At 39.7% G+C, this 24,790-nt stretch overlaps 1 protein-coding gene across 2 annotated transcripts in view; it reads left to right on the forward strand.

The window, feature by feature from the left end:
* TNFAIP8 (TNF alpha induced protein 8) overlaps positions 1 to 24,790 on the forward strand; it is a 55,424-nt gene that overhangs the window by 24,437 nt on the left and 6,197 nt on the right. Inside the window, exon 1 of one of the 2 annotated variants that reach the window (XM_084224922.1) lies at positions 11,021 to 11,294. The exons of the other annotated variant lie outside the window; for it this stretch is intronic. Within the exon in view, the coding sequence (XP_084081048.1) occupies positions 11,264 to 11,294 (31 nt within the window). The 5' untranslated portion in view covers positions 11,021 to 11,263. Of the gene's footprint in view, positions 1 to 11,020; positions 11,295 to 24,790 lie in introns of those variants that run through there. 2 annotated transcript variants of the gene reach the window in all.

The following is a 24,790-nucleotide window of genomic DNA, read 5'->3' on the forward strand; positions in this document are numbered from 1 at the left end:
GTATCCATGCTTTTAAGTGGTATTTCCTTCAAATTTTTGTGTGGTTTCAAATTCATGGAGCCAGGCTGTTATCACTACATCCTGTGCTATATTGCCATGGTACTGTAGCTATCCTCTAGATGTAATTCAGTTTTTTCCAAACCTATATGGGCTTTGGATTGGGAAAAAATGATAGGTATTTTGTACTGCTACCTGGTGTTTTCAGGTGATGTCCGCTGCTTCAGAAGCATTTAGCTCTCCAGATTTGCCATACCAGCATGTACAAATCACAATTGCAGCCTTTCTGTGTGTTGCAGTATGAAATGCTATTGCAGGGCTGTATGGGAAGCCTCTTGCTTGACATTTTAGACATTTTAGCCAGTGCTTTCCTGCTCTGTTCCCTAGATGAGCAAAACTCATTCAAGAAGCCCTGCTCTTTTTTAGTCTGGGTGCTGTTGCCACCTCGTGGCATTGGCCAAAACCACTAGCAAATGCTCCAGGACCTGCATCAGTCACTGACACGTCCAAGTGAGATGGATGTGGGATGCACAGAGGGGAGCAGGTGGATCTGTTCTGAGAGGCTTGACCTCAGTGCACCTCCCAGAAGTTTGTTAAGTGGGATTTCTGACCCAAGTGCTGCATTCCTTGTGTGCAGAGTCACTGGCAGTCTTTCTTTCTCTCGTCCCATTTATTTTCTGGTGGACAAAGATAGTGGCTATTGTCCATACTGAGTCTCAGATTTTGGAAACACACGTTAAAGTCCTGGGCTTTTAGGAAGAATTGCAGAAGCACAGCCCTGACAGACCATCTGCCTGAACAAGTAAATCATCTTAAGTATGTGCCATAATTCAGCTCTCTGTAAACAAGATATTGAGCAACAAGAGTAAGAAGTCTTGTTCAGATCTTGTTATCCATAATTTTTTTTTTTTTTGGAAACTGAATACTTGAAATAGTTCCTGAAAGTCTTGCAATAACCCTTTGAAGTGGTATTCAGTTTGGCTGAGCCCCAGAGTGCAAATTCTGTTGTTATTGTTGCTAAAGCCTTCTAAGGGCTGAAGTTTCCTGTAAAGTGGATAAAATTGTTGAGAAGTTAGAAATAAACTCATTTGAGCCCTGGAAAATTCTGATGTGTTTTGTTGGTTTGGTTTTTATTAATTGGAAGTGAAAGCAATCAGTAGAAGCCCAATATTGAATTTTTAATGCAATGTGGAAACGCTAATCAGAGTTTACACATGAAATTTGCATGAACATTGCTCACTAATGTAAGCTTGCTTAATAGAAGGAAAAATAAGCAAGGTATGGATTTTCAGTGGTTAAAACTACATTAGAGATCATCCAAGGCCTTGTTTTTGAGACAAATACTTAATTTTAACGGCAATTAATTTATTTTATATTTAAAAAAAAAAAAGGAGACCTCCTACTTGTGGTTTAAATTCTCCCAACCAAAAAAAAAAAGATCAATTTAAAGGTTAGCTATATATGTCCTGTAAATGGACACCACATGCCTATGCTGGCATGGTAAATGGAGAGGAAGAAGAGGAAGATGGTGCTGCTCTGGTAGACAGACACTCTCACTTGAACCAGTCTGAAGTGCTGTTTTCTCAAGTGTGATTTAGTTATGAAAATGTTACCATAAACCAGAGAAAGCAAGTGCTGAAAGACTTCCATAAATTATGAGTTCCTGAGTTTGTGTATTGAAACTCCAGCACTTGTTCAACAGAGTCTTAGTTAATATTTTGAAAAAAAAAAAAAAAAAACAAAACTCTTTCAAGTGTTCCTCCAGATTCTTTCTGGCTTCAGTCTAAGCTTTATGCAAATAATAAACTGATTTAAAGCCAATTTGGAACAAGCAGAAATCAATATGGTTATTTGAAGGAATACCATATAATTAGGTACATCTGGCTTGTGAATGTAAACTATAGCTAAAGTCAATTTTAAAGAGCAAACCCTGCTTAGGTTTAATATCCATTTAAATCTCTCTTTTAATCTCTTAATTGAATTTGTACTAAAAGGAGATTATTCATATAGGTATTTTTAAAACTTTTTTTAAACTGAAATTTTTTCTAGATACTATCTCCATTTGATATGCAAGTGGTGTTTTGACTGTTTGCATGATTAATGTCTTTGATGTCTTGGAGAAAATAGTTTGATTGTTACGCATTAGCAAAACACTTGGATTGTGTGCTTGGGACTGGAACACAGCCCTCCCAAACTGAGACACATGTGTTTTCCCCCATGTACACCACTTTTATATGAACAGAAACTTTCCTTTTTTAAAGATAATTTCAATTTCCTGTTCTTTCAGCATGAAAAAAAAAAACCAACCAAACCCAAACTATTATTTGCCATAGACTCTGGTAGCGCTGTTTAAACTGTACTGTATTTAACACTAGTTCAGGCATCTTTTTTTGAGCTCTTTTTGAGTTCTGGCTGTATGATACTACATTTTCTGTTTGTAATTAAAATGCCCTTTTCAATTAAAATTGTTCTAGCTCTGTGTTTTGATGCACAAGCATCCCTCATGCTGACAGCAGATCTGGTGTGGTGCCTCTGCTCGTGGCCTGCCGTGGTGCTGCCAGCAGGTTCTGTGTGGCACACCGACTCCCTCTGCTTGTCTGGGGAAACTGTGACATTATGGTTTCTGTTTTCAGGGCAGGGATTTTTTCAAATCTGTGTTTTTGGCGCTTTTCCCCTCAGGTTTCTTAGGCCTTGCTTTTATTTTTGCAAAGGCTGCAACTTCATATAGTAACAAAAATATCTGGTAAGAATTATATATATCATGAACTACTGCTGGGAAGCTTCTTTTCCTGTGTGACCAAACTACAAAACTAGCTCTGATCTGCTGTACTCTTTAGCAGACCAGAGAATTCCATTTTCCTACCTCTGTTCGTGCAGATCACAGTCTCAATTTCTCCAGTGCTGCTCTTTACTTGGCACAGTGCTGTTGGCAGGATCAATTTGTGTGCAGCCCTGTTACAGGACCTTAAAAAAAAGTGAAAATAGTGAGTGAAATGTTTGCTATTTGAAGAAATAGTGCTATAAGCCAGTGTCAGTACATGTTAGATGATTTGGTGCAAGGCCCTCAAAAACAGTATTTTTGACTTCCTTCCCCACAACCTGTATGAATTCCCAAACCACCAGCAGCTGTCACTGATTACCTCCTTGTGGCAGCAGCTCTCTGGACACAGAGAGAAAAACAGCTTTCCCAGGCATCACTCTGGGAAAGGCTGTAAGAAGAGGAAAGAAGAAGAAACAATTCTTATCTTAACTTGCTACACCTGGTATTGTGAACATATAAAACGTGTTACAGAAATGTTTTTACCAAAGGGTGGTTTCTTAATTAGCCAATGGTGATAGTATTTTAAGTAAAAAAACCAGTTAAGTCCACCTGTAGCAAACTAGGACATAAAAAACCAATAAGTTTCTTAATGAAAGAAATTAATCAACATTCTATAAATACATAGAGTCTATACCAATTGTGACCCCAGCTGGGCGCTCATTACCGTGACATCTCCTCTTTGTGGACAGCTCTGCTGGTTTTGGCTGTGACAGAGCTAATTTTCTTCACAGTACCTAGCATGGGACAGTGTTTGGGATTTCTGCTGGAAACAGCCTTTATATAGGGGTGTTTTCCTTAGGACTGCACTCCTCACCCCACCCCACCAGCAAGTGGTTTGGGGCTGAACAAGAAGTTGGGAGGAGACACAGCCAGGACAACTGGCCCAAACTGACCAGAGGGGTTTTCCAGACCATAGGGTGTCATGCTCAGCATATAGAGCTGGGGAAAGAGGAAGGAAGAGAGGGACATTCAGAGTGGTAACATTTGCCTTCCCAAATCACTGTTACCTGTGATGGAGCCCAGCTCTCTTGGAGATTGCTGAACACTTCCCTGCCCATGGGAAGTGGTGAATTGTTCTGCTTTGCTCGTGTGTGCAGCTTTGCTTTGCCTATTAAACTGTCTGTATCTCAACCATAAGTTTTCTCACTTTTGGCCTTCCAGTTCTCTCCCCTGCCCCCCGGGTAGGAGTGCACAAGTGGCTCTGTGGGGATCAGTACACAGCTGTGACAATAACAACCAAGCCATTGAATGTTATTTGATATGTTTGCTCTTCAGAAATTGTTTCTTGCTTTCTTATGCCCTGAAAACTTGTCTTGAAAACTAACTACTGACTTCTGGATAAGTTAACCACTCTCAGTGCACAATATCCATGTGACTACAATAAAACCTCTTATTATTAGTGAGTTTTGGCAACACGATATGTAGGGACAAGAAATCAGAATTACATCAGAATTCACATGGCAGAAGACATGGTGTTGCTTGGTGTGTGAATTTTCAGACTGATTTTGAAAAGAAAAAAGACATGCCAGTGAAACCCTTTCTGAGCTGAGAGCAGTCTTGTACCCTGGCAATGTGCTGTTCTGTAAGAAGTAACAAACATTGTGAGGTTGAATAGTAGGGATCAGTCTGAGCCACCATCCCATCAGGCCCGTGCTGAGAGTGTCCTGTGACCGATAATCCAACAATTAATAGGAGATGGGGCTAAAATTTATGAAGAAAACTTCATTTTGAGGCTGAGTGAAGGAGATTCCTCACCTCTTAACCGTGGGAGTCTATCCTCACAATAACTTAAAAACAACTCTTGTCACTATTTGGAAACTTAAAATATCATCTTGTTTGTGTCAAGGACAGCAGTTTGAAAGATGCTCATGGCATGCTGTCTTGACAGTTTGCAAGGTGGTTACTATCAGGGTGTCTTCCTGTCAGCTCTGAATTTATAAATGTGGTCATGGGTATTGCTGAGATGGGACTTCCAAATGTTGTGGCAAAGTTATGTTCAACACAAAGCAGGTACAACTTTATGGAGCCTTTTGTGCTTGTATCTTCCTGCCCTCTCTCCATACATTTTCTGTCAGGGAGAGGAGCTGGGGTGAGCACTGTCTATTAGGGAAGTTTAAGTGCATCCCTATGGAATCCAGGATCTGTCCCCCACATGCTGCTTTTTCCTGTCCCTCACTTGGTAGGCTTGTTGTGAATTCCCTGGTCACCACATACTGCTGCTCGTTCGGCTGGTTCATTGCCAAAAGGAGGTCTGCAGACACTCCTCTGTACATCTTACTCTGTGGGGAAACCCCAGATTTTGCTCACTCTGAAGGGCCACAGCCCCAGTGTTGTGTGGGTTCATCCAGCACCAGATCTGTGATAGTTTGCTTTCACCATTTGGAGATGGAAGTACGGACGGACCTCAGTGCACCAGTAGCAGGTGGAGAGTGGATGTTTTCATGGGTAGGTCTAGAAAAAGGAAAGGATGGTAGAATGCGGAGGGGAGAAGAATAGGATGAAGTTCTGGGTGCCAAGCATGGTGCAAATGCTGCAAATGCCATTGAGCGATCCCCTAGTAAAATTATCAGGTGACAAGGACATGTTTTTATAATTTGTTAATTTATGGTTGTTGACTTCACTAATTTGTTAGCCTCATGGCAGGAGCACACGCTGGAGTATCGTTCATGGTTTCCCCAACAGGTGGGGGTATTGCATGTGTTTCAGCAAGTGCTGAAACCAGACCGTCTGCCTTGGTCGGAAGTCTGCTGGGCAGAGGGGAAGTAATGAGATGAGGGAATAACGAGCAGCAGCCATCAGACCAAACCCAGGAGTACACATATTTTTCAGATCTGGATTATGGCTCAACCTGTTAATCTTTTATTTATTTTGTTTCTCTTTCAGTGAGCTGAATTTTCCTAAGATAAAAACTACCTGATAGTTCATGTGCATGTAGAAAAATTGGTTTAAAATTCTGCATCATATATAACTGAGATGTTAGAGCTGTGCTGTTGCATGGAAGCACTGATTATTGCTGAAAACAGTATTTTTGACATTTTTCATAAGCTAAGCACTGTCTAGGTCATCTTGATGTATGTATGTTTGGTTTATGGTAGAAGATAAAACAGTAGTAAAGTCTGGCTACAGCAAAAGATAGGCTATGTACCTAATATTCTTATTTACAGAGCTATATAAATCACACAGCTAACCAAGATAATTTTTTTATTCAACTCCAAAATAATTAAATTGTGTAAGAGTTGGGATTTGGTTTTGCTGTGCTCACACCTCATGAGCATTGCACATTGCACATTCTTTTGCAATAGTAGAAGTAATACAGCTACAGATGATGTTGCTTTACCTCTGTGTTAGGAAATAACTTTAAAATAACTTCTTGGTTTGCCTGGTTTGCTTGGTCTGCTTGCAACTGTTTAAGTGCATAACTGAAAGCAGAACAACTTAGATAAAGTGGGCATAATACAATTCTTTGATTCAGCAAGAAAGCTGAAACTTCACTTTTCTTCTCCCAGTGCCTGTTCCAGTCTCTCCACCCTCTCCCCCTGCCCCATCCTGCGCACACCATCTCTGCTTCCTGCGGCATCAGCAGAAGGCACGGGCTGCAGTCAGCGCTGCACCCCTGGGCTCTGAGAGCTTGGCAGGTGCACTTGTGCATCCTGCTTTTATAGGAGAGGGACAGTGCTGGAGGAGACAGCAGATCCTGCTTTTGTGCTGCAAGATCTCAGTGCTCTGAGAGCTCACCCACCAGCCTCAACTAATAGAAAAGTGCTGGAAAACAAAAATGTTTCCTGTTTTGTAAATCTGTGCTTCTTGAAACTCAGTGCAGTTATGATCTGCCTGCCTGAGGAAAAGGTTGTAGTGGTACTGGAAGGAACGCAGGAAAGGAGCAAAGGAGCAAGTCAAGGGCACGCCTCTGTGCTGTCTTTGCCTGCTTACTCAATCACCACCTTCTATAAAAAGGTCTTTCAGGGAAAATCTTCAAGTTATTATGGCATGACTTGCAGAAGCTGTTGTTATAGGTAATTTCCTAATGATATCTCAGCATGGCTTCCAGACTTGAAGCTAACCATTTTGCTCTTATTCCTATGAGGAAAATACCAACATTATTTGTATGTTTTTTTTCCTGAGATAGTGTGTTAGCATCTGGTTGCCCTTATGAGAGGTCAGCATGTTTGGAGGTTCCATACATGTAAGTTCCAGACCTGATACCCTTTTTTCTGCTTGGAAGGTCTTAGACTTACATATAATAATCTTACATCTTCTTTCCTCTCAGAACATTAGTTTGAGAAAAAGTCAAAACTCTTGAGAATTGGTGTAATGCATTATTGTGTGGCACATAATTTCCCAGTACATTTTGAAAATTGTATACATTAAAAAAATTAATATGTGTGAGTGATTCAGGGTAGTATCCAATGTCCTCCTGTTTGAAAACTTGCATCATATATCCATAATCCACACACACTGAAGAGCCTCAGCAGCTGAAAATCTGTTAACCCAAACTTCTAGGGTCAGAAATATGTACAGCAGCCTATTGCATCTGAAAGGAGAAATGGCAAAAGGTTTCTTTGTATTTTTCCTCCAGGAATTCTGGCCTGCCCTCTGCGACATTATCTGTCCAAATGTGTGGTGGGGTTTTAAGCTCTTCATTGTAGGAAGCTACTTTTGTTTTCTGTAAGAGAATCTGCGCTACAAAATTTTGTTGTGTCTACTGATTCTGTTTTTATAGATTTTGCCATTCTATGTTTTGCCCCTCCTATTCCAATATCACATGCAGTGTTTACTTGTACACCTTTTCCTTTTCCTCACAATTGGGAGTGTGGGGGGAAACCCAGATCTCCTCAGCTGCTATCAGGGTCTGTCATGTGGCTTCAAATAATTCAGTAAGTTACAGTCAGTAAAAGAGACATAACTGGCTTAGGGAAAAGGACTGGTGACTATCAGGGAATTGTAGTTGGGCATAAATCTTATTTTTTTTATTGTTTAAAGGTTTTCAATCCATTGAATGTGACATTCTGGAAGAGCAGAAGATATTCACCAGACAAGGGTTTTTTTTAATGAAACAAAATATTATAGTTTTTTTGACATTTCAGTCTTCTTGACAGCAGTTTTAGCACCTTTTTTTTTTTTTTTTGTTAGCTGCTAAGATGCCTATTATTTCTGTTATACACTTAAAAAATTCATCATTGTAGTTGCCACTTCTGTAACTAATGGACAAATCCTTGTGTAAAGACAGCTGTCTCAGCATGGATTGTGACACAAAACATAAGCAGGGTTTTGAGGTGGACAGGGGATGTGCTGACCCATCCCTTCACAATTCCCCATGTACTACTGTAGTAAGCCAGGGCCTGGCTCTAGTCTGCTCTTGCTGTGGTGACCCTCCCTTAGGGTTTAGCAGAAGTCAGGACAATTTAGAGATGATGAGCTAAAAGCCAAGCCAAACCAAAACTAGCTTTTTTTTTTTTTTTTGGAAAGCAAAACCAAAAGTTGGGGTTTTTTTCAGCAGAGAAGGGTGGAAAGGACCATACTGCCCTTGTCTTACACAGCTTTGAAGCTTTTGACCACTAAAGTGTGCCAGCCCTTTTTTTTTTTTTTTTTTTTTTTGTGTTGCTCACAGATGATTTCATTTTCCTGTGGGAATTCTGGCCTTCCCTCCACGACATTGTCTGTCCAAATGTGTGGTGAGTTTTAGGCCTTCATTGTAGGAAGGTACTTTTCTGTAAGAGTCCTATCTGTCCTATGAAATTTAGCTGCACCTACTAATTATGTTTTTGGATTTTTTGTTACTCTTTTTTTTTTTTTTTGTCGTTCCTATTCCAAATCACGTGCACAGTTTACAATTAAAGAGGGATTTTTGGGGGGTTTCCAGGCTTTTTACTCACTATGGGATCCAGATCAATCTGGATGCTTTGATAAATGTCACTCCCCTGTAGATGTAGTGTCATCTGTTACCCGGGCTCTAGGATTTTTCACAGATTTTGCTTAATTTTAACATGTCTCATTCCATTACTTTTGCTGTCTTGCTAAGGACGATAATTAAAGTTGATTTGGTGCAGACTCTGAAAAAGGGGATAATGTCCCATTATTGTATGCCAATAGAGTTCCTGTTTAACCCAAGAGCAGAAAATTACATACCTAACTAGTCTTTGGCCAGGTTGGAGTCTTTTCTGCCAGTACATGTGCTTTTAAGAAGCCTAACAACCAAAATCAAAGAAAAAACAGTTTCTCGAGTCTGAATGGAGACCCTGCATGCAGGAGTAACAGGACTGTGTGAGGAGATGTGATTTTGATTTTGTCTGGAAGAAACTAAATAAAATCACTGTATTTTTGTTATCTGTCCAGTGAGGTAGAAAGTTTCTGAGAGATTTGAGGAATCCTGATTTGCAGAACTTGCTGACATTTAATCACAGGTGTTACTATCTCTCTGTGTCTGTCTGCCATCCAAAATAACAAAAGGCATCCATCTAATGCAAATCTGATAATGCAGGGATCTTGATGCTGGCTTATATTCCTATTTCTCTACAACACTTCCTTTGATTAAAGGACTCCAGAGGCTATTGCAGTTCTTCTGGACTAACCTTATGTTTCTTCCTGTTCCTTGTCTATTCTGTGTGAAGTTTTTTGATTGGTTTTAATCTCCTAATTACCATTAGCTAGTACTTTAATTCTTTTTTCTTTTTGTTTATCTTGAAAATGCGGCTTCTTTAGCTTCTCCAGTGATTTAGTTAGGGTAATACTCAATTTCATTCCCTGTGCTTTCAAGGATGCAGCGCTGTACCCCACAGGAGATGGTGATAAGGCCTGCAGAAGAGAGCTGGCTTCTTAAGGAATACCTTTAAGGAACCCATGGAGTTATGTGTATTGCAAAACAAGAAATTGGCAGTGTCACCAAAAGCCTTTAAATAAAAGGAAATGTGTCTTTCCTATGTATGGGAGGAGTACATGGCAGGGGCAGTCCTTATAATAAAATAACTGCAAATAGGAAAAAACTGCTAACATTCTGAAGTATTATTTACCCCAGTCCGCAGAGCAGCTTTGCTGTAGGTAAAGAATTCATGCTGTATCTGTTATTTACGAGGCCATCCTACCTACATCTGGTCTTCCCAGCTTTGTGAGTGTTTAAGCCTTAACGAGTATAAGGGAATGTTACAATCTGAACAGTTTATTTTTTTTTCCTCTGTGCCTCAGTGCAGAGGAGCTAGCAGCTTTGGCTCTTTCCGACTTGAGGGTGAAATACAAATACACTTACTTCTACTTGACTCCAGTAAGACATTTGCTAACTGTTAATAGCTGTTAATGATGTTACCTCCGGGAGACCCTGAGAGCCCTTCAGGCCCACACATTTAACCCTGTGAGACTGAGAGCTGGGTGGGAATTTGATTGCATGTTGGACTGGCAGTGCCCTCGCTTGAGGGACCACACCTCTCCTTTTGTCAGAGCAGTCCTGTTTCCAGCCAGATTTTTGTCCTGTTCACTGTGCTAATAAAATCCATTAAATGAGTAAGCAGGGGTAGATGGTTCCCTAGGACAATGATTTTACTGGAGTCTGTGGTAACTGAGAATAGGCTTCCAAGTAATTCCCCCTGATTTTGCACTGAAGGCACGTGTGAGGCTTGGCAAACTGGGAGGTGGCTGCTAAAGACCCCGATGTCTCGCTGTCAGACTGTATCGGGTAGTAGTTAAAAACATCAGTCTTTCCTGGGATCTGTGCGGGGTAACTGTAGCACAGAGAATCCAGATAGTTTTTCCTAGAATGTAAGGTGAACTGCTAGTCTGTGGGTAGATGGCACCGTGCACTGAGCATGACTGAAAGAAAATTATTTTGCTCAAACTACCTGAAAGAAGGCTGCTACTTCTCATCTTTAAGCACCTATTAAGTCATCCCGTATTACTCAGTGTAATTACGGAGGCTGCAGAAGCAATTCCAGATAGCAAACCGTGTTGAAATGTACAATTTAGGCCTAAAAACAAAACGATTTAGAACAGATTTTCCTGCAAGTTAAGGGAGCCCCAGTGTGATTGTCAGTCACCGCAATCAGACACTGCTCTGCACTCAGGGCTTTTTTGGCCTCTCCTGCTTGCTTTCTCATACCACGTTGGCAAGCTGCAACAAGTGAAAACTCCACCCTTCCTACAGACTGGCGAGAATAAGATTCATAAACGGCAACAGCTGGCGAGTCGAATCGGGGTTTCTCTGAAGGTGCTGTTTTTTCAGACAGTCACTTTGTGCAGCTGAGAAAGGGGCGGGATCCTCTCCGAGTAGGTTAGTTGTGATTTGCTGAATTCGTAGACTTTTCCCCTCAAAACCCCAGCCCTCTCTCTCTCCTCTCTCTCTCTCTTTTTTTTTCCTCCTTCTGAAAGAGAGAGAAAGGGAGAGGGAGAGAAGTTGACTTGCGGCTGCATCTCAGCGCGCACGTCCGCGTTGATCTGGTCCCCAGAGCCGTGCCCGCCACCATGAGCTCGGAAGCCGATGAACCCAAGGAAGGTACGGCCCTAACCTATTTATTTTCGCAGGAGAGGAAATACGCACGCTGCTTCTCTCGGCATGGAGGAGAGTTTCTGCTCTCTTCAGCTTTCGGGTATTCAAAGGGGAGGGGAAAAGGCCTTTGCAAAAGTTGGGAGTCCGGGCGATTTTGCGGGATATGAGGGACTGGAGTGTTGGTACCCAGGGGTGTCCGACCGTCTGGGCGGTGGTAATTTACTCGCACGTGCAGTACAGATAAGTGGAAGAAACAGTGTTTCAAAACACTGGCAGTCAAATGTCGAAAGAGGAAGATTTCTTTAATTTGGAAGCGCTGTATTTTTCAGCAAAAGAGGAAGTTGCATGGGGAGAAGTGAAAGGTCATTATTTTGGGAATGGGGTTGATGCCGCTTACTTCCCTGCGGATGAGTGTTCGTGTGCGTGCGTGTGTGCTTGTTAAAAGAGAGGAGAGTGCCAAAGCTACAGCGTGCTGCTGCTTCTGGGCTGGAACGTGTGGAGGGGCTGGAAGTGCTCCAACAAAAATGCAATTATTCCCTGGTGTTGATCGGGAGGGGGGGCGTGAGAGGGATTCGGACAGTGGGGAGCAAGCGGGGGAGGAGGAGGGCAATTTCCTGAAAGTGCCCTATGTACAAAAGAGCATTTATATAGATGAGGGAACAGGGCAGTGGTGGGGTTGTATGCTGGATTTCTTAGAATAGAATTGATATTTCATGGTTACACAAAGTCCTTAGGGGGACTCGAACATACAGAGGTCCAGTATGGCTGAGGAAAACAACTTTAAAAGCCCCAACAGAAAAGCAACCATTAGGCGACCTAAGCATTTTGTATTTGGTGAAAACAAGAACTTTTCAGAATGTTTCAGGTGGTTTCCCCCTCACAGTCTGTACAGCTTCCTTCACTTGAATATAGCGTTACCAGGGGCATCTGTTTACTTGCTTAAAAGCGGATTTTGTTGATTTGCAAAAAAGTCTCCTTGCACGGAATCAGAATTAATGCTAATAATGCTGGTAGAACCTGGTAAGTAATGGAGCCAAATAGCCTCTGTTTTGATAAGAATAATCCCTGTATTTTTTTTCTTGTCAAATGAACAGCTGAACCAAAAGACAGCTTGTCCTTTTTTCCCCATTCTTTTTTTCTGAGAAGATTCTGTAGGACAGATTTATTGAAAAGCAGAACTGTAAAAATTATTTCTCTATAGAAACTTTGAAAAAGAGAATATGTGAACATTCTCCCTGAGTTTTACAGCAGGAGAGATCTGTTTGCATGCTATAGCAGGAAAGATCGTCTGGTTTATACAGTAAGCTCCAGACAGTTTTACAAAGCTGGTTATATTTGAAATGTAAATTTTATTGTTTGAAGAAATGTCTTACCTTCTTAGATGACTCTGATTCTTAAAATCAAATAGGTTTGCCTTTCTGTAAATTTCTTCATAAACAATTTGAGGTGCCAGGATTTTCATGCTGAAAAAAAGCATCTGAAGCAGGTGTATGAGACAGAAAAAAAAAATAGCTTTTTGATTAGTTATTTTTAACTTGGGGAATATTTGGGTTTTGCTGTTCTTTGTTCTTAATGTGTTAGAATGGAAAACAAAACAGCAACCATTGTGGGAAGATGAGGTGCAGATGTCACTGAGAAGGTTTTTCAGTCAGTCTGTAAATGTATCCCTGGTAATATATTCACACCTTTAAGAGAACGATTTAGAAAATGCATGAGAAAAGTGTGTACGTGAATAAAAACTGGGATTAACAGGTAAAAATGTAGAATTGCAGCTGTCACACTACTTTGCCTAGTCTGATTGAGCATTTATGGAAACATAAAATACTGAAAAATGCAGTCAAATACCTGTGTATTGGTAGTGATCCAGTGTATGTAGCATAAAATAGTCAGAGTCTTTCAACAAGATCCATTCCATGAAGAAACTTTGGTTTTTTGCATAAAGAAAATGGATGCTTCACAAATTCACACTGAATGTGTGTCTCAGTCTTTTGACACTGAGGATGTATAATTTTTAAGTAGTTTACCAAAGGGGAGGTTGTTGATTTTTCCTTTAGGTGCAAGACTAAATGTCACTCTAAAAGAGAAATTCTGATTTGCCCACAAACTATATGGTCCACCTAGGGAATCAGGAAGTAACTCCTGATTATGGAAGGAGGAGAAGACAGCTGGACAGTTACAGAACAGGTACTTTACCAGATCCTGTACGTTTCAAGGCCAAAACTAGTGATGAAGGGTATGGTGGCTAATCTGCTACCAGCCAAAAAGTGAAAGGAGGAGAAGGCTGCAAGGTTTAATGAATGAGCATAGGCAGATGTTTTTGTTTTCTTTAAAGCAGAGGTTCTCAAATGGCCAGTAGCTGGTAAAGGGGTCTGAGGAGTTCTGAAGTTCAGTTGCAGCTCCCAGGTGTGACTCCCATGTGTTGGAAGATCATTCTCAGTGAAGAGAGTTGAGGCTGCAGTAATAGCATTGAACACTGTGTGTGTTTTTCCAGTGATCTGATGCTGAAGTGAGCAATACTTCACTTTCAGCTATGCAAGAGAATTGCAGTAATTGGAGAACATTGGGATGTCTATAAAAGTAGACTTAGTTTGGATTATTTTAAAAAATCTAAATAACAAGATCCAAGATTTTAGGCTTTACTACTGTAAAAATGAACTATATCCAGCGAAACCCAAAATCAAGGTCAATTTTAAACGGCTAACCTCTTAAAGATTTTCTTTTTGTAATTAATCAAATAAGGGTAGAGCATTTGACCTCAAGTAAAATCTAATTTTTTTAACAGGAACAGAGACTAAAAAGACATTGCTAGAAGACAGGCATTACCCCGGTGTATATTACACTAATTACTGGATATAGGGTATGCAGCAGTGTATGTGGGGTTTTCAGCTTCTGCCTTTGATGTCTTCATGGTCCATATTAGAATGGTAACACGAAACAGGTTTTTTTTCCTCCTGCCACGCTGCTCAGTAACTTCAGAACAATCTTTGTATTTGTCTGCATCCCACAGTGCTGTGGTAAAAATGTGCATGTGTCTTCATGGCATCAATCTGTAATGCATTTACAGATTCCAACAACTGTCATGATATAAATAACCCTGTCACATTTTCTTGTTTTCATTGCTTTCACCCCAGATGAAACAAGTTGTGTGTTGAAGTCCATAAGAAGGCTATGGCATTTAACTGCACGGCATAATTTCATTCTGGTGTTGATTGGTGGCATGTCACCTACCATGGAAGGTACCAAATGGTTTCAGGCTTGGATTTGACTGCATTCCTTTTTTGCATCCGAAGGAAATGTTATTGGCTCTGTCATGTTAAAACTATGTATCATGAGTGCACAGTTTAGAATACATGGCAACACACTCAAGATTATTGTGATGTGAATGCATTTCTTCAATAGAGGGAAACAGTAATTTATGGAAAGCTCCAGAGAACTTCAACCTCATGCTACAGGTTTTATGCAGTGTATTTTAAAAAATAAAAGGGGACAAGTCTAATATCTCAAAGGAAAAGTAAAATAATAACAGATATCAGAGTGAATGTAATACATGGCCTGTAAAACGAACTCAGACACAAATGAGAGACTGCATTGCACCTTTTTCAAACTGAGTTTTGAATACCACATTTCAGGAGAGAGAGAGATCAGAGCATTCCTACAAGTGCTTGGAGATTTTTTTAGACATTATTAGCATTTTTTTAATTCAAATGAGATTACTGAAGAATGAGCTCACCTGTTTTGTTCCTTTTAGAGCTCAGAACAACACAGGGGTTATAAAATCACAGAGCAGTCACTGTTTCAAGAAGTTGGTATTCCCTCCTGTAAGTAATACTGGATTTGCTTTGACATTTTGCAGTCACCTCTCATGTGTGAATGCTTTCCAAGCTAGAATTTTGTTCTAGACAAGAAATCAGCTGCTCTTGTGCTCCTACAGTCCACTTACTCCCTCTGCTCCATCAACAGGACTCAGTAATGTGTAATTCTCCATCCCACTAATTCCAAAACTAGCATTTGTTAGAACCTGTTTTTATTTTGTGACAATGAATGGGGAAATCCAAACTGTAGTAGTAGAGCATGGAATTAGTACTTAACCCCACAGATTTGAATCACCTTCTGCTCTCACCCAAAAGACTAAAAAATGTGGGCTTCCTTTGTTTCACCTGCTCTTTGCTTAGCCTCCCTTGTCAAGATAATAATCTTCATAAAACATTAAGGCCAGTGAAACAGGGGCTTTTTGTTGTAGTAGTCTGGACAGTTCAGTTCAGAAGCAGGAAGAATCATCTGGCCCCAGTGGATGTGTTAGAGATCTTGATTACTCAATTTGAGAACTTTTTTTTTTATCTCACAGATAACTTTCTTACTGTTGATGAAGAGAATGAAAAGATAGCTGGCTGTGCATATCATGTACACAGCTTTGTAAATCATAGCAATGCTTGATGATTTGGACTTTTGTGCAGTCCCTTCTATAGTTAATTGGAATTATTAATAGGACAGAGTGATAGGCAAAAAAAATATCCCTCTAGTGCAGGAAAGCAGGAAAAAAGAAAATAAGCTTGTGGGAGTTTAGAAAGAATTATTGCTAACTAGGTGCTGTAAAACCATATCATATATGCATGAGGAAAGCATTGCCAGAGTTACAAATAGCAGGGCAAATGTAAAAAAAAAAAGATGCTAAAACCTTAATGAAGAAGAAGCAATGGGAAATTTTGGGGGAGTAAGAGTACAGTACACAGGCAAGTTGGAACTGGTAGATTTTTTTTTTTTTTTTTAGTGTAGTTTGGGTGACAGTACATTTAATGAAGAGAGATGCAGGAAATAAAGGTCTGTGAGGACAAAAGCTGCTGTGGTTTGTAGCACAGCTGCTGCAGCTTCATTGAGATGTGGGCCCTTGAATCCATCAGTAGGAGCACTGACTTCAGGCTGTTAAGCCATAGGACTCTGTCAAAACTGAAAGAATGGTTGTTTTTATTTTCCTGGCCACATCGGGGTCATCTTTGAGATAACCTGTTTGTGAGTGGATCAGATGGCCACTCTGATTGCTTTTCCTACAGGCTCAGAATTTAATTAGTTGAACTGGTGTTTTTTTTGTTGTATAACACATTTGGAAGTCCATATGCAGTAGTTGTTATCTGCAGGACACTTTGTACCTCATGTATTTATTAATCTGTGCAGCTGGATCAGATGAGGAAGCTAGGTGGTAATTTGAGCACAGACCATGGGATAAACATGGGCTATAGCTGATAGATTACTGCAGAGAATCACTGAAACTTAACAGGTTAATCATTTAGCTGTGATTGTAAGGTTGAATGCTAGATTGCTTTGAGAAAATTCCATTAATATAATTATACTTATGCAATCAAATCTTTTAATCCGAAATGAATTGCAAGTTTCACATGCTTAGTTTCAAATAAGATACAGTCCCTTGAGCTATCTGGTCGATAGAGAGAATCATAGATTAACTGAGGCTCTAGGGAATTTCTAGAGGTCACTGGGCACAACCTTTCACTGAAGGCAGAGCGAGCTTTAAAGTTGGATCCAAATTCAAAGTTAGATGAGGCTGCTCAGGCTTTTTCCAGTTGCAGTGATAGTGTCTTTGAGAGTGGTGATGCCGCCACTTCTCTAGCAACCACTTTTCTAGTACTTCAGTGTTTGGTAACACTCTGTGTCATTCCAAATGAGACTTCCCCTTGTGTCTCTTGCCCTCTTCTCTTTTGCTGTGCACCCTCAAAAAGAGCCTGGCTCTGCCTGCTCTGTAACTGTTCAGTAACAAATTGCACATGTTGGTAAGGACTGCTGTTATTTTGATCAAACCTGGCACTCTCAACACATCTTTGGTTTTAGGTGCCCCACCTCACTAGCCATGCTGGTGACAGCCTGTAGGACCTGCCTCCTACAGGAGGAGGAGTTTGCTAGCTCCTGTTTTTGGGGAGATATTGGGGAGCCCAGTGCTGTTCACAGTATTCCACATAAGGGAAGAAAGTACTTTGGTTTCAAGTTCTACGAGTAGAACTTTTTAATCTTCTGAAATTGTCTGTTGTGCTGGAGACTTAAGTTTCCCAGTCTTCGTTTCATTTATCTGCAATTATAGCATTTGCTGTATTATGGTACTTACACCTTAGGGTTGTTGTCGCTGGGGACTTTGCAAACAATGGACTGCCACAAACGAGACAGAGGTTGGAGACCAGGAGCAAAAGTCAGAGAATCTCTGCAGAATCAAAAGAAATATCTGGGTAAAGGAAGGGCCTTGCACGTACATTTGGTAAAGCTGTATTCTTTACCTGTACTACTTCCAAGCGTAGTAACAGACTAAATTAATTGCTTATAAGAATAATGAGTGTTATACACTAGCCAGGAGTAGCTTAAGGAAAATGTAAGGCTGAAACATTAATTGTAATTTGCAGTTTTTATCCAAAACCACACATCACTTCTTTTATCAGTATCGGTTTATGATTTGGTCAAACCTCCCATTAAGTATTACAGTTTCAGAAGTGTTCTTTAATGCTGCTTTTTGAGAAGTGAAACGCATCCCCTCTCCACTCGGTCATTTAGTATCCCTCTAATAATAAATAAAGCAAATGAAAACTATATTTTAGGTGTTGTTTCAAACTTCTCGGCTGATTTTTTGCTACAGTTGGACTACAATTGTAGTGGTGAGAGGAGAGCATTTCATAAAAGAGAGGTTTTTATGCTATTTCGTGAAACAATTTCTGGTTTTTATTTCTCCATACTCAATAGAAATAGTAGGCTAAATAGTTTAATCTATTTCATAATGGCTTTAAAGCAAAAATTACCTTTTTTCATATTTTAAGATTATTTTTTCAAGTTTGCATATTGGTACTTCATAGATCCAGTAGCATCCAGCAGTAATACTGTTACTAGCAGCAATTGCTGTTTATGAGTTTGTAAGAAATTTGAGTGCTTAAACTGGCTGTTCTGCATTAATGAGGAGCACTGATCTGAACAATAGCCTTATACATATTGACACTGAGGTGTTTTTTTCTGGTGGGAAATCTGAAAGTTACAGATGTTCATGTTTTCTTGGTTTGCATAATTACATTTGATGAGTTGCCTGTGTTTTTTAATGGTAGGTGTACACTTCCTGTTTTGCGGACACATCTCTGTCATGACTACAGAACACGATATGCAGTGGGATTAGTTGCATTTTATTAAATGCAGCTGCCGAAATCTTGGTTGTTTTAACCATCATGTCAGCAAAACCCATTGTCATTTGGAGACAATGAGGGAGAAGGAGAGAAACTGAGAGGCCTGTTCTTTGAGATATTCATTCTACATTCAAAACTTTGGGATGTTTTCTCACAAATTTTGTTCTTATCCCTAAAATTCTCTGCCCAAGTTGGGTGTTGATTTGACTCAGTTTCATCAGTTCTGGTGTGTGATTCGTTTCTATTGCTTGGCTGGCAGGCAGTGAGAAGGAGAGTTCACATCTCTGGGTGGCATGTTGGATTCAGTCTGTGGAACCTGGTGTTCAAAATCTTCCTCACAGAACTGTTTCAGCAGAAGCAATATAGAGGATTGGATACACACTGTATAAACTAATTTAATTTTCCCTACCTTTTGCAGAATTCAGTATCAGCATTAGCAGTGAAAGGTCAGGTAGTCTGTTTTGCACAGCAGCAGGGAAAACCTACATTTCAGTTTGACAGATAATGTACAAATGTCAGAGTGTCTGCAGAGTCCTGTTCCTGCTAGCAGTTTGCAGTAATGAAAATAAATTGCAGTAAAGTGGGAATAAGCACCTAATTTATTTGAGCTCATTTATCCATGAAAGGTTTGAAACCTGAAATTCCAGGGACATAATCTGAGATGATTTTATATATCTATAAAGGCCAGTAATTGCAAGTTTCTCTGAGGCATTGCTAGTTGCCCTGTGATTTTAGTGGATCTCTAAGAATGTGATACCCTCAAGTCCCTATCCCAAAATATTTACATTCATACAGCAATTAATAAAGAACTGACTGAGTGCATGCACAGACAAGCATCAATTTAATTAACTTCAAAGAGGTGTGGAGAAACCTTTGAAAAATGCAGAAACTCCATTGTTTTAAAACCTGAGGCTTTCATGAGGAATGGTTTTGCTTTTGCTATGTCCACTTTGCAAGACTATTCTACAAAGACAATTGTATTTCTAGAAAGAATAAAATTTTGGTTTAATATTAATGGAAGCAAGCAGATGACTGGCAAATATTTGAGGTAACTGATTCCAAGGGCTGTTTGTTCCTGTTTGTAAATGAGAAAATGAATTGATGTTTCTGCTCACTTAAAAACATTTGTTTTAAAAACATTCACTGACAAATAGTGATGTAGACTTCTTTAGGAACTTGAAACAATGAATCATAAACTTGAGCATCTGCAAACAGAAATGGTGGATACTTCAGGAAGGGGTAGGAATAAAGTTTGACTCTGGTGTCTTGTGGTGAGATGTCCTCATCAAGCTCACAGCCTTGTCCCCAATGTTGGAAATTAGAGATTTAAATTCTGTGATGTAAGGCATTGCATCCTGGATGTATGTTTAAATTCACATAAACAGTAACAGGCAGTTGGTACCAAAATCAGTAACTTGCAGTTAAATGTTGATCCCTTTTTTTGTGACTTGTTACTTGATGTCATGCAGTTGGGGAAGAGAGAACAGCATTATAGTGAGGAAAAAAGCAAGTATTGACATTTTTATTTCAACTCAAGCATTTGAAATTTCGATTGATGGTGTTTCTATTCACCACTTGAAAGCCTTCCTCCTCCTGGTTCAAATTTGCCTTCCTTCCTTCTTACTATGGAAAACTCAAGGTGCAACAACCTTTCTTGCTATTGTATGCCCTTTCATAGCTGATCAGTGCTTTGTTGAAAATATCATTTGATGCCACTGCAAAGTAAGGAAGCTAAATTGTCAGTCAACAATCTGCTGCAGCAGTCACCAACTGTAAAAAAAGGGTGCAGTCAAGTCTCATATGCTTTGCCCCAAGATAAAAAGATGCAGGTTTAACAATCACAGAAGCTTTGAGGCTGAACAGGGTCCTCTGGAGGCTGTCCAGTTTTCAGTCAGTAAATAGACTTATGTCGTTTAAAAATAAATAGGATTATTACTGCTTTGCTAGATGACAGAGTTCTGTATCCAGATAATACTGCTTCCTAATGTAAAAGAGAATGACAGAGTCAGACATTATGTTTAACTAAAGATCCAATTTTACAGAAGAAGATTAAGTAGCTACAATATTGAAGACCTAATTTTTCTCTCATGTTTTATATTCCACTAGAACTTAAGGACATTAATGAAAGCAGAACCAAACTTAGGAGATATGTGGGGAGGTGGATTGGTGTTTTTACAGTCTTAAGTTATGTTTGAGAGTTTTGGTGTTGTTAAGTCAAATATGTTAAAGGTGGGTTTGGGTGGCACTAGTGGAAACAATGAGGAGACAAAGCAAAGCCTATGGAAGGTGAACTGTGTGCTTGGGTCTTGGAGAGCCTGTTCTGAGCTGACAGTGAGGGAGAAGAGAAGTGAAGAAGAGAGAGTTTCACAACTGGATGTTTGGATAAAGGTTGTGGGAGTATGGGTACAGAGGAAACGGGCTGGAGATACTAAATAATGGGAAAAGAACTTAAAACTTAAGGGTTGGTTTATTTTGCTCCTTGTGGAATAGGAGAGTAAACATGCTAGGTGTGCAGAGAAAACTACCATTTCAGCCAGCAGTTGTTGTCTTCTATAATCATGGAAGCTGCCTTGAGTGACTAGTATGGAAGGCAGAAAAAGCACATATCCTCTGTACAGCCATGCATTGAATGCCGTAAAATTTATCCTTTCTATTAAAAAAAAAAAAGGGTAGTAAAAAATTAAAAACTGAAAAAGAGATGAAGGGTGCCACTAGTGTACTAGGCCTAAAGAACAGCTGATATCTGATAAGTAAAATTCTTAGATGGGATAATTTCTTGTATTCTTTATAATCTACATTCAATGTTGATATTGCAAATGAATATACCAACCAGACACGGGAGAACTGAAAGCTCTGAGTGTCACTACTAGATTTTATGCATCTGGCCTGTAACTGTGGCAGTCTTCAGTGCCTTAGAAGTTAGTTTTATTTATTTATATATATACACACACACACACATACACACACACATATATATGTATTTACACACACACTCTTAATGGTAGCAATCCAGCCTGCTTTAAGCATTAAAATGGAAGACAGATACCGAGGGAGTCCCATCCTCTCTGTAAGAAACAGTGTGTAGCTACTGATCAACAGGGAGAGGAGCAGAGAGCCCGAACTAGAAATACAGGAAAAACATTATTAACTAGTATCAAAGACGTTGTGAGATCCCTCACAAACTTCTGTGTCATTTGAAGCCTCTGCTTTTACTTTCTTTACATGTGATTCAAATACATGCCCTTTGCATTTTGATGGCCAGGTTGTTACATTTGCCTTGTGATTGAGTTCCCTATCCCTCTCATGCCAGATTGGCATCTCGTTTGGACCTTCCAGTTCATTGTATTTTTGCAACATATCAAATTTAATTTTATCCAAGTTCTTCAGGGCTGCTGGTCTCTGAGGTTTTCCTTCTGCATTCCAGCCAGGAATGCTTTTCTTTTTATATGTATGTAGTTCCTGTGCCTACAGCTAAGTGTTTTGGGGTTCATTTTTTGTGAGAAAACATTCTTTTAGCCATGGTTGTAGGAGCAATTTTTTTTTTTTTTAATGGTTGTAGGAGCAATTAGATACCACCTTTTTAAAATGTCAAATTTAGGGTGCCACTTGGCTTCGGGAGCTTGGCACTGTTGCCTTGCTGCAGTTTGGTATGTATTTCTAATGCTGGACAAAATATAGAGTACCTGCATTGCGTTTGATGGATTGGAAATAATGACATAAGAAAAAGATTTGTCAGCATTGTTGTTCACTGTGCATGGACACTGGGTAGATACAGAGGAACGTGATACAGCCCCAGGAAGACCAACAGCTGAAATATACAGGCTGTGTATTCAACAGCACTGCACCAGTTGTTACATTCCAACAAGAATAACAAATGGTGGCAGAGGATTGAAATACCAAATTAAGTTCATGACACTGCTCTGTGTGACTGTCATTTTCTTGGTTTAATATCCAGTGTATTCTGAAATATTCTGAGAGAAGTCATCTGAAATTAATATTTTTTTTTTTCTTTTTAAAGCTGCGCTGTTATTAAAATACATGCAGAGGTTTTGGGGAAAATGGCTTTTAGGAGGCTTTTAAAAATTTCTAAATCAGCTACAGTATATGTATCATGTGATGCATAGGCTGGCTGTGGGAAGCACAAGCATGTAAAACCAGAATAACTTGTTGGCACTGACTGCTCCCATGGGACTGCAAAACTCTGCAACATTCTTATTGGAAATAGCATAATTCCTTGCTACTCTACCCAGCCTTAACCTTCAGGTACATTTTTTGGCAATTCTTCTCACCTCTTGACGAAAAAGGTATTTTATTTTCTGGGGTTTTTTAATGGTTTGGTTTTGGTTTTGCAGCTAGAGTGTGGATCATCTTTTGTGATTTGTAAAATTTTGGACATTTTAATACACTAATATTAGAATTAAATAGCAAAATCCAGAAGCAAGTATCACATGTGTTTTGGCATATTGACAATGACTTACTGAGCATTTCTTGGGTGAGAAGAAGCTGTTCTAAATGGTGTTTGCTGGCTTTTATTTTTCCTGTGTTTCTGCAGATCCATATATGTTAACTTTCAGTATGAGCATGCAGCTCAGACATACTCTGTATTTTCAAAAATGCTTCATTAGCCATATTTTTTTCTGAAATTGCTTGATTAACTGTTGCTCCAGAACGACTTGCAGCCTCATAGCTGACTTCCAAATCCAGTAAGACTGCTCACGCAATATTTGCCATGCATAAAGCTTGGCTTCAGATGGGGTGTTTTTCCTTTTGAAGGTCTTCCAGTGTGAATGCTAGAGCTAGTGCACATTGCTTGAATAATTAACATTCTCGTCGTATGCTCAGTTGGTAACAATTACGGCAAGACAGAATTTAGTACAATTTACTTTACCTGTTAGGAGAACTGTAGGCAAATGTTACTCATGAAAGAATGCTTTGTATGCATTGAAAAATTTAGTTAAAACTTTTTTCTAGTTAAAATCGGTATTCATTTATAAATCCCTCTTTTTAAACACAAGGTGCCAAGTAAAATATTTGATCTTCCAATAAGGACCTCGTGTACATGAATTAAAAAAATAGAGGTGCATGTGAAAGAAGCAAGTACTGTACAGGGCCCTTGTTTGAGGGGGTTTTTTTCATTCCCCTTTCTGCACTTAGCCATTTGCTGTCTGGGTTTTCCACTGCCTGATGGTGCTTGCCCAACCCATGTGCCCTGCTGACATCCTTCTGTCAATAAACTCTGCGGCTCTCCTGGTCTCTTCCCACTGCTGCCCTCAGCCAACTGTGAAGTTGCAGTCCCAGTGTCTGAGGTTGAGGAGTGAAAGCTCTCAGAGTGTTTCTGGTCTTGCATGTGTGGTACAAGCCTCAGTTTTCATCAGCTTTTGAAAAGCCAAGAGGTGGACAAACGCTTGTGAATGTGCAGACTGGCCAATATGCTGAAGTGGCCATCTGGGAGCTGCTGTATTTTTGGAAGGAATTCTAGAAGAATTTTGGGAAGGATTGTAAAGATTTTAGCATACCTTTCACCCAGGAAACTTTTGAAGCATTGAGATAAGAATCAAAACACTGATTCTCCTCTTAAAATAGAAAAAAGAAAACAGCATTAAAAAACCTTTTTGAAACTGTGACTCACTCAAATGGTTGTTAAGAAGAAGCTATATATATCATTTGGCAGCTAGAAAAATCAACTTACCTTGTTCATATCTGAAGACTTCATAGTCTGTATCCTACCACTCAGGTTTTTAAATCATATTGTCATGTAATAAGTACATTGTGAAAATTGTTACAGCCCTGGTAACAGGTTTCTAACTATTTCTGCCTATTTTGTACCTCAGGACTTGTTTATTCACTGTTACTAACTCTTGTAGTTTATCATCATTGGAGCTTTACCTTACTGAAGTTGTGTATTTATATGTGAATTAATAGATTTATATTTTTCTGTATTCATTCCTGAAAACGAGGGTAGACCTGTGAAGACCCAGAAAGCAGAAGGCAAAAAAAAAGATTAAAAATTCAGTAATTCTTTTATCCCTTCATATCTAGGCAATCTCATGATTTTGGAGGTGCATGACTCATGGTCACATACACTCAGGGAGCATAACACTAATTCCACTTGATTTCAAGTTGCCTCCCTCCAGGGAAATACTGCTCTTTCACTGCAGGAGTCTGACTGAACATGCAATTTGTATGGCATGTGCAGGCTTTTAGCCCTAGTTCTTGCACACAGTCTGTAGAGAGGCAAGCACACACATCCACACAGGATTCCTGGCAGGAAATCCACTCCCACATTTCTCAATGCTATGTGATAGTGTTTTAAATGCTGCCTGAAGTCCTCAGTCAGTGCTG

This window comes from Fringilla coelebs (genome assembly GCF_963513975.1).
Source record: "Fringilla coelebs genome assembly, chromosome: Z".
Lineage (NCBI taxonomy): Eukaryota > Metazoa > Chordata > Aves > Passeriformes > Fringillidae > Fringilla > Fringilla coelebs.